At 45.6% G+C, this 17193-nt stretch overlaps 1 protein-coding gene across 1 annotated transcript in view; it reads right to left on the bottom strand.

Annotated features, from left to right (window-relative positions):
* The window catches only part of EMID1 (EMI domain containing 1), a 76255-nt gene that overhangs the window by 38649 nt on the left and 20413 nt on the right, over positions 1 to 17193 (bottom strand). Inside the window, exon 4 of the mRNA XM_056859871.1 lies at positions 9382 to 9468. Within this exon, the coding sequence (XP_056715849.1) occupies positions 9382 to 9468 (87 nt within the window). The remainder of the gene's footprint in view (positions 1 to 9381; positions 9469 to 17193) is intronic.

Raw genomic sequence — 17193 nt, 5'->3', positions numbered from 1 at the left:
TTCCTCTTCCTCTTCCTCTTCTTCTTCTTCTTCTTCTTCTTCTTCTTCTTCTTCAGGGAGAGGTACTTCAGCCCTGCACAACAACATGCTCTTTTGCTTGACTACTAAAGTAGAAGAGCTATTCTCCTCTTGTGCATCAGGTCATGCTAACCAGGACAGAGGCAAGCATCCTTAGGATGCCAACAGGCATCGCTCTTGCATTATCTGCTTTGCAAGTGGTCTTAGGAATACAGCTAGTGCTTCCAAGCACTGCTGTCAAACACCACACGTTTGTAGTAAAAACTTTGCTGTCTCTCCAATCCAAAATCAGACAACTCCTTGCAAAAAGGTGGGAGGACTGGGTGTTCTTATACTGCTGGCCCGCAGTACGCACTGAAGTCATCGGGCTGGGTGAGCAGATGGCAAAATTCCAGCACTATGGCTTGCTAGTTTGGCTTCGGCCTGTGAGTTTCTGACAGTGCAATCCTAAGCAGAGTTCTACTCTTCTAGGTCAGCTGAGTCAGTCGTGGCTTTCCCCACAGAACCCAGAGGACTTAAGTACAGTGAAAATGCTGAGAATGCATTTAAGGTGACTCCTTTGCCACCCTCTTACGGGGAAAAAGAATGACTATTCTGCTTAAAGGTAAAGGAAGTCCCCTGTGCAAGCACCACTGGGGTGACATAGGGCTGACAACCTCCAGGTACAAGCTGGAGATCTCCTGCTATTATAACTGATCTCCAGCCGATAGAGATCAGCTCATCTGGAGAAAATGGCCACTTTGGCAATTGGACGCTATGGCACTGAAGTCCCTCCCCTCCCCAAACCCCGCCCTCCTCAGGCTCCACCCAAAAAACCTCCCAGTGGTGGCGAGGAGAGACCTGGCAACCCTAGAGTGATGTCACATCACAACGTTTACTAGGAAGACTGTTTACGGGGTAGTTTGCCATTGCCTTCCCCAGTCGACTACACTTTACCCCCAGCAAGGCGGGTACTCATTTTACTGACCTTGGAAGGCTGAGTCAACCTTGAGCCGGCTACCAACTTCTGTCGGGATCAAACTCAGGTCTTGAGCAGAGCTTCCTTTGACTGCAGTACTGCAGCTTACCACTCTGTACCACGGGGCTTAAGGACTCAAAATCAGAAGTCATGCCCCATGGATGGGGGTGGGGAGAACAGCACTGGGGAGGCATTTGTAGGAATGAGCTGGTAGAATGGTAGGAGTTAAGCACTTCTTCCTGCCAATTCTTCCCTGCAAATGCCTCCCCTGCCCGCACCTTTGCAAATACAGGTAATATCTGGTTCTGAAGTCTGTGGTGTAGAGATTGCCTCTGGCAGCTGCCAAGCTGTCAAGAAATCAGCTTTTCAATATTTATCCAGAATTGCAAGTAGAGAAAGATATTTCCCACAATCTTAGATGCAGATGATCTCCCAATGACTTGTGGCCTCTCCCCAGTTTTACTGGGGAGAGATATGAGATTTGCTTTTCCTTCAAACAAACTTTCTTTGTGCTCAGATGACTGAAGATCATATATCTCAGTTCATCCATAAAAGGTAAACTGTGGGCTTGTGCAGTTTCCTCAGTTTGCCTCTGGGGTCATGCAGGGAAGGGAGAGGGGGTTTAACCTTTCAGCTTCCACTCTGTTTCACTATTCAGAACTGGCCCTAATTGTGAAACTGAGTGAGGACCGAAGGTTTAAACCCCCTCCCTTCTCTGCACAGACCCAAGGCAAATTGAGGATGCATGGCCCTTCAGCCTTTCATTGTTGGGGTGCTGAATTACTTGTGTGACAGTAGCACATTAAAGACATGCCTCAACTAGACCAACTGAAAAGACAAGATGCTGGGGGGATTATCTCCTAGTTTGTTTTGTCTTCACATACTGCATTGAACAGTGCTTTCACTGACACCCCAAATAACCTTATTTTACAAAAAACAAAACAAAAAAACCAACACATTTTAATCGATTAAAAAAGCGATTTGTCAGGTACCAGCTTTTAAAAATACTTGAAATTGGTTGTTGTTTTTTAAATACAGCCACCTATAAGAGAATGCCTCTTCTAAAGGTGAAAACAGACAGAACAGTTTTGAATGGTAGGGCTGCTCTGGAAGAACCTTGGCTGCATGTCAAAATATCTGTTCCTCTCCCGTAATCAAGCACGGGGGGCCGTCCTGCAAACAGCGTTTCCCACTTATCGATGTGGAATCCTCTTATCAGAGCTGCAGAATACTCAGGTTTGGATCAGAACTCTTGTATGCTGGGGGTGGTGCGGTGGGGGTGGACCGCACTTTTTCTGTTTCTCTTGGGCAGCAGGAACTTGCGTATTCAGCCACCTTTACAACTAATGCAGCTTCAAGGGGTGTTTGCCCCCCCCCCGGCTTTATTCTCTTCTCCCCCTCTGTTTCCTTGCCAAAGGCTTTCCCACTGAAGCTCTATCTACAATCACTATAGCCAAAATAAAAAGGAAGAGTGTTAAAGTAAACCTTCTCCCTCGCACTGGGGGGTGGGTTTTAGAGCAAAGCTCTCCTTAGCCCCTGGGTTAGAGCAACAACTACAGGAAACCTCCCAACTCTCTAGCCTAAGGTAAAGACAGGCATAGCATGAGGGGAGGAGGGTGAACACACTTTGGCTGCCCTGCAAATAAAATGCTATGGAATGCGGTGAATGTTTGTTAAACATTCTTCCATCACTTTTAAAATATAATTTGTCTTTACACATAATTTGCCTGGCCACACTAGGACTTGCTACCAGGCAACCAAATTAGTGCTGCAATAATTTTCATTCATTTGCGCACGAGAATACAAAAGGCGAGAATGTGTGGGGAGGCCCTGAGTTCTCATTCATGCATGAAAAGCTTTGCACATCTGGCAACACTGTCTGCAAGTCTGAAGCAGAAGGCAACTGTGCACGAATGCAGTTGGCGAGCCTCCTCGTGAGGTCACCAGTAAAACCTTCCCCACCCCGATCCTGGAGCAATTTTCACTTTAAAACCAAGTTTCTTTTAAAAACAACAGCAACGAGTAAAACATCAAATAAACAGAGAAATCCATGACCATTCGTGGAAGGCTTGAACCGTTTTGTTAAAAAAATTAAGGTGGATAACGGCAAACCTGAGGGCTGACATGGCATCACTAACATTCACATGTATTCTTTTAATTGCAAGCTGGGAGAAAGAAGGGCTCATCCCACAGCCTAACCTCAAGTTAGGGTTGCCAAAAGACACACACACACAAACACGCGTGAAGCTGCCTTATACTGAACCCGACTCTTGGTCCATCAAGCACAGTATTGTCTACTCAGGCAAGCAGCAGCTCTCCAAGGTCTCTGGCATGGGTCTTTCACATCACTTACTGCCTGGTCCTTTTAACTGGAAGTGCCAGGGACTGAAACGGAGACCCAAAGGAGGTCTACCAGTCCCCCCACAGCCCCTCCTGCATTCAAAGAAAAATGTCCTGACCCTTTGTGTGTGTGATGTGCTGTCAAGTCATAGCCAACTTATGGTGAACCCCCTAGGGCAGGGGTCGGCAAACTCATTAGTCAAAAGAGCCAAATATCAACAGTACAACAATTGAGATTTCTTTTGAGAGCCAAATTTCTTAAACTTAAACTATATAGGTAGGTACACTGTTTATTAATTTAATAAACTTTAATTAAAGTTTTAAGTCTTAATTAAACTATAGGTACACTGAATAAAACTTGATATCATACTTAACAGTGATCTTATTTATTGATAAAAATTAAATTGTAAGTCCCTGCCATTTTCCCCTCCCTGTCCGGAGTCCTCATCTGGAGGCCTGGTCTACCCGCCATAAAAGCCTATTGGTAGACCTGGCCTCCGGCTGAGTCCCATTGGGAGGCCAGGTCTACTCATTGGCTTTTTTGGCAGTAGACCTGGCCTCTGGAGGCCCATAGAAGCCAATTGGTAGACCTGGCCTCTGAAGGGGGACTTTTTTCCCCTCTTCGGAGTCCAGGTCTACCACCAAGAAAGCCAGTGGGTAGACATGGCCTCCCAATGGGACTCAGCCGGAGGCCAGGTCTACCAAAGGAAGCCCACCCTGCCCAACAGCTGATAGGCGGGGGGCCAGGAACCGCCGAGCCACCCGCCCAGCAATCACACGGCTAGAGGGGAGGCTTTAGCATCCCAACCATTGAGGGCAAGGGAAAGGGGGACCCGGCCATTCTCCACGGCGGGGGGGGGGGAGAGACAGCGCGCCCGCTCGCCTGCTCTCTTGCGCTCTCTCTCTCTCTCAGGCACGCTGGCTCCGCAGCCGGCTGCCGGCGCGAGTGGGCGCGAGAGCAGGGGCTCCAAACCAAGTTCGGAGAGCCGAACTCAACGGGCCAAAGAGCTGCATGCGGCTCGGGAGCCGCAGTTTGCAGACCCCTGCCCTAGGGTTTTCAAGACAAGAGACATTAAGAGGTGGTTTGCTGTTGCCTTCCTCTGCATAGCGACCTGGTATTCCTGGGTGGTCTCCCATCCAAGTACTAACCAGGGCCGACCCTGTTTAGCTTCTGAGATCTGAGGAGATCAGGCTAGCCGGGGCCATCCAGGTCAGGGCCCTGACTCTTGAATGGAGGCGTAATGTGTGGAAATGGGCAGCTGAAGCTTTTCATGTCACTGGAGCTAAATAAGGCCCCATTGTGGCTGTATTAAAAGAACAAGATGTTTTTTTCCTCCAGGAATGTTGGCAACGCTACCCCAAATTGATGAAAGGTTGTAGTTGAATAAAAGTTTGTTGGACTTTCAGGTGCTAGTAGACTACTGCTTTTTTTCTGCCTTTTAAAAACTTCTGCAACATAAAATGGCTCCTGCTAGGACATGTGTGTGCATCATCTAAAAACAACAGTTTGCTGTTTTTCTCCTTCTGCCCTACTGTTTTTATTTACATGCAAAGCTGTGCAGATTCAATCAGTTAAAACTAATATGAATAAGACCTTTTTGACTGCTTTGACAGTTGTTTTTATTTGTATGCAAAGCTATGCAGATTTAATCAGTTAGAATAATATGACCAGGAATGCTTTGACTGTGTGAGGGTGTACATCTGCCTTTTTGCGATGGGTGGTGCATTTCCCACAAAACTCTAGGGAAGGTAAGCATATGGGAAACTATAGCTGCCTTCTAGGGATGCTTCCGTGGGGTGATGTTTCTCTTTATAGCCCTTTTTGCTGCTACAAATGCACAGCACACAAGTCACATGGCCATTTACCCTGCGTTTTCCTGGCCTTTGTCTCCCTGTTGCCACCACTGCCTTCCACTTCATCACTGGTATAATGCTTAAAGCATTGTAACGATCTGTTGCCACAGTCTTCTAGTTCCTTTGAATCCCCAGATTTCATTTTTGAAAGTAAATCTCTAACCCTGTTCTTTCTGGAGCAATTTTTTAAAAAAGCAAGTGACTAACTTAAAAAAAAATGAAAGCTAGAAATTTAGAGGAGCTAGTAGATAGTAGACCTGGATGGCCCAGGCTAGCCTGATCGCGTCAGATCTCAGAAGCTAAGCAGGGTCAGCCCTGGTTAGTATTTGGATGGGAGACCACGAAGGGATACCACGGTTGCTGAGCAGAGGAAGGCACTGGCAAACCACCTCTGTTAGTCTCTTGACATGAAAACCCCCAAAAAGGGGTCGCCATAAGTCGGGTGCGACTTGACGGCACTTTACACACACAGTAGATAGTGACAATAGATCATTATAATGTTACAACACTACAGAGATATAACAATTATTTGGTTAAAAAAAAAACAGAAAATAGCCCTATGATGTTACACTGGGAGAAATGAAGGTGGGGAGGGGATGAGCGAAGGAAAACGGCAAAGATACTATCGAGACTTTGTAAAATGTACACTTTCCTGTGCAGAAAATACCCTCTGGTGTTAGGATGCGGGAAATAGAGGTGAGGAGGGGTGGAGTGGAACAACTTCTGGCCCCACTGTAGCTACAGCCTTTTTCTACATTCCTCATAGACTAGACCTGGGTGCTTGTACCCTTTTGAGTTTGATGTTGGGATACTGGGTGATGTTACCTCTGTATTTTCATTTGGGTTCTATCTATTATAGAGCGTTCTGTGCATTACTTATCTTGAAAGTGTGAAATTGTTGGTTTTGAATTATTTCTCAGAGCTGGTGCTGTTTATCGTCTTGACCTCCAGGTACTAGCTGGCGATCTCCTGCTATTACAACTGATCTCTAGCCGATAGAGATCAGTTCCCCTGGATAAAATGGCCGCTTTGGCATTTGGACTCTACCGCATTGAAGTCCCTCCCCTCCCCAAACCCTCCCCTCCTCAGGCTCCGCCTCAAAACCCTTCTGCCGGTGGCAAAGAGAGACCTGGCAACCCTACTGAAGATGTGTGTCCCCTGCACCGCCACAAGACTGCCTTGGACCCCGGGAAGGCAGCATAAGAAGAGGTTAGTTGTATAAGTTGTGATCCACCAGGGTTCTGATCCATGGGGCGAAGATCGCTGAGCTAGAAAGTTCATGTATAATATTGCAAATGTACGGCAAACTAGGGAATAAGGGAAAAGGTAAAGGTCCCCTGTGCAAGCACCGGGTTATTCCTGACCCATAGGGTGATGTCACATCCCGACATTTCCTAGGCAGACTTTGTTTAGGGGGCAGTTTGCCAGTGCCTTCCCCAGTCATCTTCCCTTCACCCCCAGCAAGCTGGGTACTCAGGGAATCAGGGTACCATGTGTTTATTCAGTACGCAGACTGACTGTGCTCATAATGCCAGGCCCGTACAGCCAATTCCCACACCGCATGGATTAGTGTCTTATGCTGCAGAACCAATGCTATTAACCCTTGGCAAGTGGCAGGCATGCCAAGCCCTTCCCCAGCCACTGTTGTCATATTGGAGGGGAAATTGACACTGAGCTCTTCACCTTTGCCAAGATTCCCCAGATTGCACATGAACGTCCTGCTGCCCATTACAGGCGGTTTAGCATGATCATGGAGCCGACGAGCCAAAGCGAACAGAGCCAAAACAAATGTTCAAAGAGAACTATAAAGAACGGCAAAGTGCTGCCTACTGCATGTATGAATTAGATCAAAGGGAGTCAAGCAGGGCGATCAATCACCCCCTGAATTTTATGTGGTTGACACGGCGAATTCACATTCCCTATTTGGTTGCAAAATCAGTTTGGGTTTTTTTTTAAAGAGAGTTTTAAGACATTTTCACATGGTTGCAAACCCACTTTGAGTTTTGTGTTTCAAGAAGAAAGGAGGGATATAAATTTAAATACTAAATAAATAATGAGCACATATCTCTGTGACTCTGTGTTGTACACTCGAGGCCAAACTATACATTATGCTTAACACATGGTCCCAGTGGGGACTTGCCAACTGCATGTTCCCTGTGCCAACTCAGTTTAGAATTGTAACAAGGGCCCAATGCTGGTTGAGACTGCAATGTGGTTGGGGGTGGCAGCTCTTGCCTCCCTCGCGGTTGTTTTCCTGACCCAAAACAGCTGGGAGGGTGTTATTTGCCCCATTGGGGAGGCTGCACGAGCAAGCATTTAGTACACACGGAGCCATTTGCAGTGGGACAAATAATGCCCCCCTGGGCCATTTCGCATCAGCAAAACAGCACAGGAGGGAAGGCAAGGAGCCCCTTCTTCGCCCCGTGCTGCAGTCCTAAACCAAATCAAACCCTTGCAGCTCTTAAAATTAAATTGCCATGGGAAACACACAGCTGCCATATGGCCGTAAGTCCCTATGGCAATTATGATTAGGGACTACTTACAGCAAACTATACTGTGCACAGCTTGCTGTATGCAGGATCCTACTATGTAATTTTGCATAATTTAATGTGACGTGTTAATACACTTTCCTTCAGTTCTGCATTTAGATTTCTGGTTGGTCCCACAACCCTAACCATAACGCGTTGTTTATCGAATGTCCCAACCTGTTGATTGTACTGACTCCCTCTGTGTAATTGAGCTTGAGTCCCAGTGAGAAAGGCGGACTTCAAATAAATCGAAGAAGAGTCGGTTTTTATATGCCGATTTTCTCTACCACTTAAGGAAGAATCAAACCGGCTTACAATCATTTCCCCTTCCCCTCCCCATAAGAGACACCCTGTGAGGTAGGTGGGGCTGAGACAATTTGGACAGAACTGTGACTAGCCCAAGGTCACCCAGCTGGCTTCATGTGGAGTGGGGAAACCAACCCGGTTCACCAGATTAGTGAACCTAATCTGGTGAAACCAACCCGGCCCACCGTTCCTAACCACTGCTCTTAACCACTACACCCCACTGGCTCTAAGTAAAGAAACAAACAAATAATAACATGCAGTGTGTACTTTGGGCCTAAGACGACTCTTGTTAAGTGTGGCAGAAGTGAAATGAATGTGCTTTTGTTGCTATGGATACACATATACTCTATGCCATCTTGAGTGAGTTAAGGGGCAATGCTGCCAGGTTCTACACATTTCTAGTATTATTAGGCAACAGATGTCTGTGGGTGCACCTATTGGCTAATATCTGTGAAATCAACTGTTTTTAATGAGTATTTTTCAGTAATGTGAAGGAGGAACATATAGATGATTACACCTATGTGTAGTGCTTAAAAAAACCCCATAGAAATATGGATGCCCCAGCTAAAGCCCGAGGGGAAAAGCCAAGACTAAGAACTGGTCCAGCATTCAGAGTGCCTGACATACCCTCCTTTTCATTTTACTGCTGATTACTATTCTCTCCAGGATCAGAGGAGCATGCCTATTATATTAGGTGCTGTGGAACACAGGCAGGATGGTGCTGCTGCAGTCATCTTGTTTGGGGCTTCCTAGAGGCACCTGGTTGGCCACTGTGTGAACAGACGGCTGGACTTGATGGACCTTGGTCTGATCCAGCAGGGCCTTTCTTATGTTCGTACTGATATTATCATTTTATTATGCTACCTCTGACACTGATGCTTCTGCTATGTTACTGTTCTTATTAGTGTGGATTATTTATTATAACCATTACTATTTGTGCTGGGTGTTTTTTTTTTAACTGCTGGTTGGATTTGTGTGGTATTTTTTAAAGTTCTTTTGTGAGCACTGTTTTTGGTACATGGGTGGGAAAGAAATAACTAAAACTAAAACACTACATGTATGTGTGCACACTATATTTACATAGAACTAACTGAAGGAGGGGACACTTTCTTAGTTGGGATGCCAGCCTCCAGGTGGGACCTGGAAATCCCCCGGAAACACAGCTCATCTCCAGACTACAGAGGTCAGTTCCTCTGGAGAAAAGGGCTGCTTTGGAAGGTTAACTATATGGCCTTGCATCCCACTGAGGTCCCGGTCCTCCCCAGGCTCCACCCCCAAATCTCCAAGAGTTTCCCAACCTAGAGCTGGCAACCCTACCCCCCATCCCCCGCCAGTGGCCAGGACGGACCTGGCAACCCTATTTCTTAGAGAATGTACCTGAATAGGTTGCAGGTCGGACGGGGAATCTACGCAAAGGAGCACTTCCATGCCCAGCATCCTGAGCATCCAGGTAACTGACGCTCTCTGAAAAGGCAAAAGAAAAAAGACATATGTGAATCACTCGGTGCACGATCCACTAGGTCGTAGTCTCCCTGAAGTACTAGGCAGGCAGTCCAAATGTATTTCTACTCCTGCTCCTACTGCATTGTTTATTGAAGGTCTTGCCATCTGATTGAACTGTTTTAAATTTTGTAATCTGCCTTGAATCTCAGTGAGAAACACAGACTGTAAATGAGGTAAATAATTAAAATTTAAAATCAAATTAAATATTCTTGGGCTCTTCATTGTCCCTGCATAAACAGATAGTAGAAACAGTGAGCTCAGGCTAGTTTTACCAGCAGGAGGTTGTTGACTTAGCCAATGCCTTGGTAGCATATAGACTACTATAAGGGTTGCCAGGTCCCTCTTCGCCATCTGCAGGAGGTTTTTGGGGTGGAGCCTGAGAAGGGCAGGGTTTAGGAGGGACCTCAATGCCATAGAGTCCAGTTGCCAAAGCAGCCATTTTCTCCGGTGAACTGATCTCTGTCGGCTGGCGATCAGTTATAATAGCAGGAGATCTCCAGCTAGTACCTGGAAGTTGGCAACCCTATAAAAGTACTCTAATGGAGCTTCCTTGAAGCCAGCCTGGTTACTTCAGCATGTATGAAATGCAGCAGCCAGGACGCTAAAGGAATCTGATGCAACGAGCAGCCAGCTGAACTGGCTTCCAGTTTGTTTCTGGGGCCAATTCAAAATGGCGCTGTTTAAAGCTGCAAAAAGCTTGGGTCCAAACTATCTGAAGGACTGCTTCCCGTGCACAACAAGCTTGATAACAAGGGGAGGGGGCTCCCTATGGTAATCCAGGTTAGCTGAAGTTTGGCTGGTGGCAATTCATATAAGGGTCTTCTCAGCTGCAGTCCCTATCCTGTGGAGCTCCCTCCCCCAGGAAATATGATGCACCCTCACTGCAGGCTTTGTGGAATAACCTGAAAGCACACTTATTCTGGAAAGTCTTCGAAAGGATGTGATTTAAATCATAAGAAAAAAACACTGCACTAATACTGAGGTTTTGGGGTTTTTTTTATTATTCTTATGTTATGATTTTATTCTGGGAGCCGTTTTGGTTATTTATTTTGGCATTAAAATTCAGTAAGTAAATATAATAAATAATGGTGTAGGATCCAAATCTGTTAGTCATACTGTATCAGAGTTCACATCATTATATATCTGTGTTTTGGTTGTGTTGCCCCAATGCAAAACAAACTTGTCAGCAGGGAATTACGAACGGTGGGGGTATTGGCTCACCTTTTGTTTTCTTCTTTAAGCTGTTCTCCAGGTTTTAAATTTTTATTTATTTACTAAAATATTTATAACCTGCCTTTTAAATAAATACTCAAGACAGTTGACAGGAGTTTTTTTTAAAAGGTAAAGGTTCCCTGTGCAAGCACCGAGTCATTCCTGACCCATAGGGTGACGTCACATCCCGACGTTTACTAGGCAGAATTTTTTTTACTGGGTGGTTTGCCAGTGCCTTCCCCAGTCATCTTCCCTTTACCCCCAGCAAGCTGGGTACTCATTTTACCAACCTCGGAAGGATGGAAGGCTGAGTCAACCTTGAGCCGGCTACCTGAAACCAGCTTCTGTCGGGATCGAACTCAGGTCATGAGCAGAGCTTGGACTGCAGTACTACAGCTTACCACTCTGTGCCACGGGGCTCCTGATAGGAGTTTTAGCAACCAATTAATATTAATTATGACAAAAGAGAACATGGAACAGAATAATACTTCTGCACAAAACTGTGCTTTATCCTACTGGAATTGCTTCCTTCCCTATCAGATTGGCTTTAAAGTGTTGAAATGTTACCAGACAAGCCCTTAGGGGAAACTGTCTCTTTATTCATTTTTCATGCAAGTATAGATTTCATCACTTTTACATACAAATTCCAGTGGCATAGCCATGTTAGCCTTTTGAAGCGGCAAAAAATAATAGTAATAAAATAAAAGGAATTTCATAACACCTTAAGGAGTAACAGGTTTATTGATGCTTAAGCATTCATCAGATGCATGAAGAGAATCTACAGGTTTTTGTACAAGCTATTTTTTTTGTCCTTTTGAAATGAACCTGTCTCGATTTAACCAAGACAGCAGCAGCAGATCCCTGGGTTCAATAACTGTTCTCCTTGGTCATGTACAATTTGGGCTCGGTAGTTTGGAGCGGTGGAGTCCGATCTGGAGAGCAGGGTTTGATTCCCCACTCCTCCACATAAGCGGCAGAGGCTAATCTGGTGAACTGGACTTGTTTCCCCACTCCTACACATGAAGCCAGCTGGGTGACCTTGGGCTAGTCACTCTTTCTCAACCTCACCTACCTCACAGGGTGTCTGTGGTAGGGAGAGGGAGGGAAGGTGATTGTAAGCTGGTTTGAAACTCCCTTAAGTGGTAGAGAAAGTCGGCATATAAAAACCAACTCTTCTTCTACTACTCTGAGTGTATATCAGAAAAACGATATACATTTAAAATAAATTAAATTAAAAGCAAAAAAGGGGCACACAGATGAGAGGAGCTGGACCTTACACACTGCAAAGAACAGAGGATTAATGGTGCTGGTAGTGGTGTGGTGTTCTCAAGCCATACCCACTGCTTAAGTTTGGTTCACACATGCAGGACCATGAAGTGGCAAGAGACCAGAGGCCGTCAAATACAAGTACCACTTCAGACTGCAGGGGGGAGATCACATTTTGGAATGCAAACACTCCCTGCAAATATAAAATACAGAACAACAAGCAAAGAGTGGGATCAGTATCTTTCTCCCTGCTTTGCTAATTTTCTGTTTGCAGTGAGGGTTTTTTTTTTAATGTGAAAGACCATTCAAAGCTGAAATCCGGCGCCTGGTCTCTGAAGCGGTACAATCCATTCTCACCATCTCTTCTCTGCCACCTCATTTTCCTGTATTTGTGAGCCAGGCCTTAGTAAGAGGCTACGCACCATAGGAAAATGCTATGCATAACTGCATGAAAGAGAGAGCGCAACAAGCAGCAGGCACAAGTCATAATAGATGGCGGCCAGCCAAGAAGCGAGGAACGCTCCGTAATAAAGAATGGACACCTGGTGTGAAATCCCATTATTGTGAAATCCTAGCCTGTAGATAGATACTCCCTGCACTGAACTTGGCAGAGCTCAGTGGGAAATGAAAGACCATTGTGGGGGGGGGGGGGGGCTATGGAATAAGGGGTGGGAGGGCGAAGGGGCAAGAAGGGAGGGAGGAAAGATGTGGAAGGAGAGATTTAACAGGAAGAGGCAGATAAAAAGCCATTGGTGTGGACTGATGTTGGACAGTGAACATTCTCATTCTATAAACATCTTTCAACCTTTTATGCGCTATTTAGGTGCATGCATGAATGTTGTCAGCAGTTTTTTTAGAAAATGTACTTAAATTTTACACACGCTACAGAGACATGGGAGGTGAAACCATGTGACGTCCGAACGTGGGTTCAAAATCTCATCCAGGTTTCAAGGTCCATTCAACTGCTTGGAATCATCTAGCCTTCTTAGAATAAATTGCCCCTGTAAGATTACATATCTGGAGTTGTTTTGCGGGGAGGAAACATAGCTCAGTGATAGAGCCAATACAGTTCTCAGGTTCAAGTCTCCACTGGAGTCCTTGCAGAGTGGTAGACAGTGCTGGGCTATATGTTTCAAACTGTCTGACTCAGGATGCATAACTTGGGTTGCCAGGTCCCTCTTCGCCACTAGCGGGAAGTTTTTGGGAGGGCAGGGTTTGGTGAGGGGAGAGACTTCAATGCCATAGAGTCCAATGGCCAAAGGGGCCATTTTCTCCAGGTGAACTGATCTCTATCGGCTGGAGAACAGTTGTAATAGCAGATCTCCAGCTAGTACCTGGAGGTTGGCAACCCTAAGCCTGAGGAAGGCAGGACTTGGGGAGGGGAGGGACTTCAATGCCATAGAGTCCAATGTCCAAAGCAGCCATTTTCTCCAGGGGAACTGATCTCTATTGGCTGGAGATCAGTTGTAATAGCAGGAGATCTCCGGCTAGTACTTTGAGGTTGGCAACCCTATACATAACTAGACAAGGCATCTCTTGGCATATTATTTTTTAACATTAAAAAGCAGCCAGGGGGCTGATTTACATTGGGGCAAAGGTGTGGGGGGAGAAGAAGGGTTACCAAACTCAAGGTGGGGCCTGGAGTTCTCCTGGAGTTACTCCAGATTAGTTGCTGTGGAGTAAATGGCAGCTTCCACAGTGCAGATTCTATGGAATATCATAGAGTCTAGAAGAAATGGAAATCCTAAAGTGGGTACCATAGCCCCGCTAAGCTCCATCCCTAGGCACCACCCCCAAACTCTGGGAATTTCCTAAGTTGGAGGGAGGGTTTCAAGCCTTTCCTTGTTTCATTTTCTTGAAAGAAATTCACCCTCAAGCTGTTGTTATCCCAGGGGGATTATAATATGGGTATTTGTTTTTCCCTGTTGGGGATAATATCAGTCCAACCAATTTCTCAGAGGAAAATGGTGGAGGGGGAATGTATTAAGTTCCCTCTTCCTGTATGATGTAGTTCTGGGGAAACTGGCCAACGTCTTCAAGTTGTTAGACAACATTTTGAATCAGCAGCATGGAATGCACACAGTACCTGCTTGCCAGGAAGCAAACTAAGCTTTTTCTTCTCCGGAAGACTTTGAACTGGGTAGAAATAGGGCATGGCTCTTTTTGCTTATATACCCCCTTTGCTTTGCTGGAAGTAGAATTATGACCTTCATCCTCCACCATGTATGTTTGAAATAAGCAACTTGTGTTGGGATTCTATGTGCTTTACATTGCATCTGTGGGCCCTTTCAAACTGCCTTTGCAAACAATATTGGCTGCTGGTTGCTAATGGAGTTTTTGTGCCATTTCAGACACAACTATTTTGGCTGTCAGTAGCTAATGGATTTTTAAAAAAACTTTTCACATAAAGCCATTTGTGTCCCATTTGCAATGCAGGGTTGAGCTGGGTTTTTTTTTTTAAAACCCTTTTCCCCATTCTTCAAATGTTCAGTGCTTTTCTGATTCACCGCAGAGTACTGTTTGAAATGTCTGTGACACTTCTGAAAGCAACGACTTTTTATTTTCCTTCCTGTTTCTAGTATGTTTTACCCCATTTAAAAAAAAACAGATACAGATTTTCAATATAGTGCTGTATCGCTATTAAGGGTATGCATTTGGTAAAGCCAGATAAAATCCCCCTTTTTTTTCCTTCCAAAAAAGGACTTTTTAAAGTGTAGCCAGTAATCCTGATCCTGAAAAATCTGGAAAAATTAGGGTTTTTTTCTGGGGTGATTTCAGGATCACCGGCTACAGAACCCCTTTTAAAAGAAAGAAACACAGCACTTTGGCACATTCGCTCCAAGCACTTTAAAGTTTAAATCCTCTCTCCCTTCTGCTCCATTATAACCAATGGAGAATCTTTCCAGGACTCTTGGGAGGCACCAAATTTTCAGCACAGCTGCTCGTGACTCTCCTTATAAGAACCTCCAAGCTTTGTAAAGATTGGGTCAGGGGGTCCATTTTATGGGTGAAAGCTGGGAAATCCTAGGAACAGACAGATCATGGCAATAGATCATTATAACATAACCCAACAGCAGTTACTTTTTTTTTTTAAGCCCAAAAAAGCCCTATGGTGGTGCAGTGGGAAGAAATGCAGAAAAAAAATGGGACCAGATAGAGCACAGTGCGCTCAAAATTCATATGTGGATGTTCCATAACATTGCCAATGCAAATGCTTCTGCAGTTAAAGCTGCGATGATAGGGAAATAGAGAACCTTTGCTATGTGGATGCAGCCCAAATTCAGCTTTTCTGACCACTCTGCAGCCGTCAAATCAACGTTAGCCCTAAAGAATGCTTAAAGCCGAAAGAAAGCAGAAGAGAATAAAGTGTTGGAAGGGGGAGGCAGGCTCCTCACCCCCCAGTTTCTTCTGACAGGTTTCCCCTGCCTGGCCAGGGATCTGTTTTTCTAGGCCTGCTGCCTGCCTCTCTATGACACTATTCTTTCATCCCCCACCTAGTGACCCATTAAGGTGAGGGCAAGAGGAAGCCATCTATCCTTCCTGTTTATAGAGTCTCCCTTGCTAGGTCAGCAGCGCTGTCCTCCTCTAGATCCTGTCCGCCCCATTACCCTGCAGTGTTTTTCTGCCTGTTGTTGTCATCTGACTCATTCCAGATTCACGTTACTGAAGCGTTCTGGGCAGAGGGGAGGCAAGGATCCCTGTTAATTCTGGGTCTTGCAATAAGCTTAAAACAGCCCGTGAAAAAACACGTTATGCTTTTAAAAATCATTCAAAAACAATATTTCCTTCTTGCTGCAGTTTGTCGTTCCCTGCTCCAAAAGTACGTCACATATCATGCTATTTCCTACTCATATTTTTAACGCGTCTAACACATAACTCTGGTTGGGGCCCAACAGTTTTTTTTCTGCACGGCTTATTTCCTTTGTGTTTCTTTACAAGAGGGAAAGGGGCATGGTATAGTTCAATTTCGTCAGATCTTGGAAGCTAAGCATGGTCGGAGCTTGAATGGGAGACCACCAAGGAAGGCTCTGCAGAGGAAGGGAATGGCAAAACACCTCTGCTTCTCATTTGCTTTGAAAGGCCTTTGCTGGAGTCTCCATAGGTCAGTCGCGACTTGAGGGCACTTGCGTACATTGATTTCTTTACACCATGAGAGCTAGGGACTTGGGATTTGAAAGAGAACTAAAGTGAAGACTTAAGAATGGGTGGCTTCTAGGTAGGGGCCCATGTAGGTGCCATTGTTAATTTTACCCTGGATCTGTGTGCACCATGCAATCCTTTCCTCCTTGTTCCGCATACTTGAGGGTACAAAGCATGACATTTTTACATCTACAACCCCTTCTGTAGCTAGCTGTATCTCTTCTCGTTTGCAAGCTGAATAAACACTCCCCTTCTTCCATTTCCCTCCTTTCAGAAGCAAATATTTACACTGGGTTTGTCAAATGCATCCCAGTTCAAACTGAGGGAAGGGGGAGACAGTTCTCAGGGTGGCCTCAGTGTGAGTGGTCAAGAGATCAACAATCCCTACTTGACTTTGTCTGGGCTAATGACCTGTCCTGACATGACTTTAAATCAGAAAAGAGGTGTGTGTGGGGGGGAGTGATGACAGCCCTCTGACCACCCCAGGTGCAATGTGGTAAGGGCAATTTAGTTCTTTGCTACACATTTCATTGGCCAAAAAACAAGAGATGTGGGGGGGGGGGCCTTCTTGTGTGGCAAGAACAGGATTCTCGTGTGCCAGGGGTGCCGTTCTATCAGGCTCAAAGTGAACGTGGCTACTAGCAATAGTACTTGTCTTTGGGCCTTTAGAGCACATCGATTCATAGGAGCAGACAAAGGGGCATCTATCAACGTGGTGAGAGCCAGCTTGGTGCAGTGGTTAAGAGCGGTGTTTTGGAGCGGTGGAGTCTGATCCTGAGAACCGGGTTTGATTCCCCACTCCTCCACATGAGCAGCGGACGCTAATCTGGTGAACTAGATTTGTTTCCCCGCTCCTACACATGAAGCCAGCTGGGTGACCTTGGGCTAGTCACACTCTCTCACCCCCACCTACCCCACACGGTGTCTGTTGTGGGGAGGGGAGGGGAAAGTGATTGTAAGCTGGTTTGATTCTTCCTTAAGTGACAGAGAAAGTCGGCATATAAAAACCAACTCTTCTTCTTCTTATCAGCTCATTTGAATTGAATAATCATTTGTCCAGATTTTTTT

Source organism: Euleptes europaea, chromosome 13, assembly GCF_029931775.1.
Source record: "Euleptes europaea isolate rEulEur1 chromosome 13, rEulEur1.hap1, whole genome shotgun sequence".
Taxonomy (NCBI): domain Eukaryota; kingdom Metazoa; phylum Chordata; class Lepidosauria; order Squamata; family Sphaerodactylidae; genus Euleptes; species Euleptes europaea.
The sequence above is the reverse complement of the archived record's forward strand: the minus strand, read 5'-3'. Positions and strand labels throughout refer to the sequence as shown.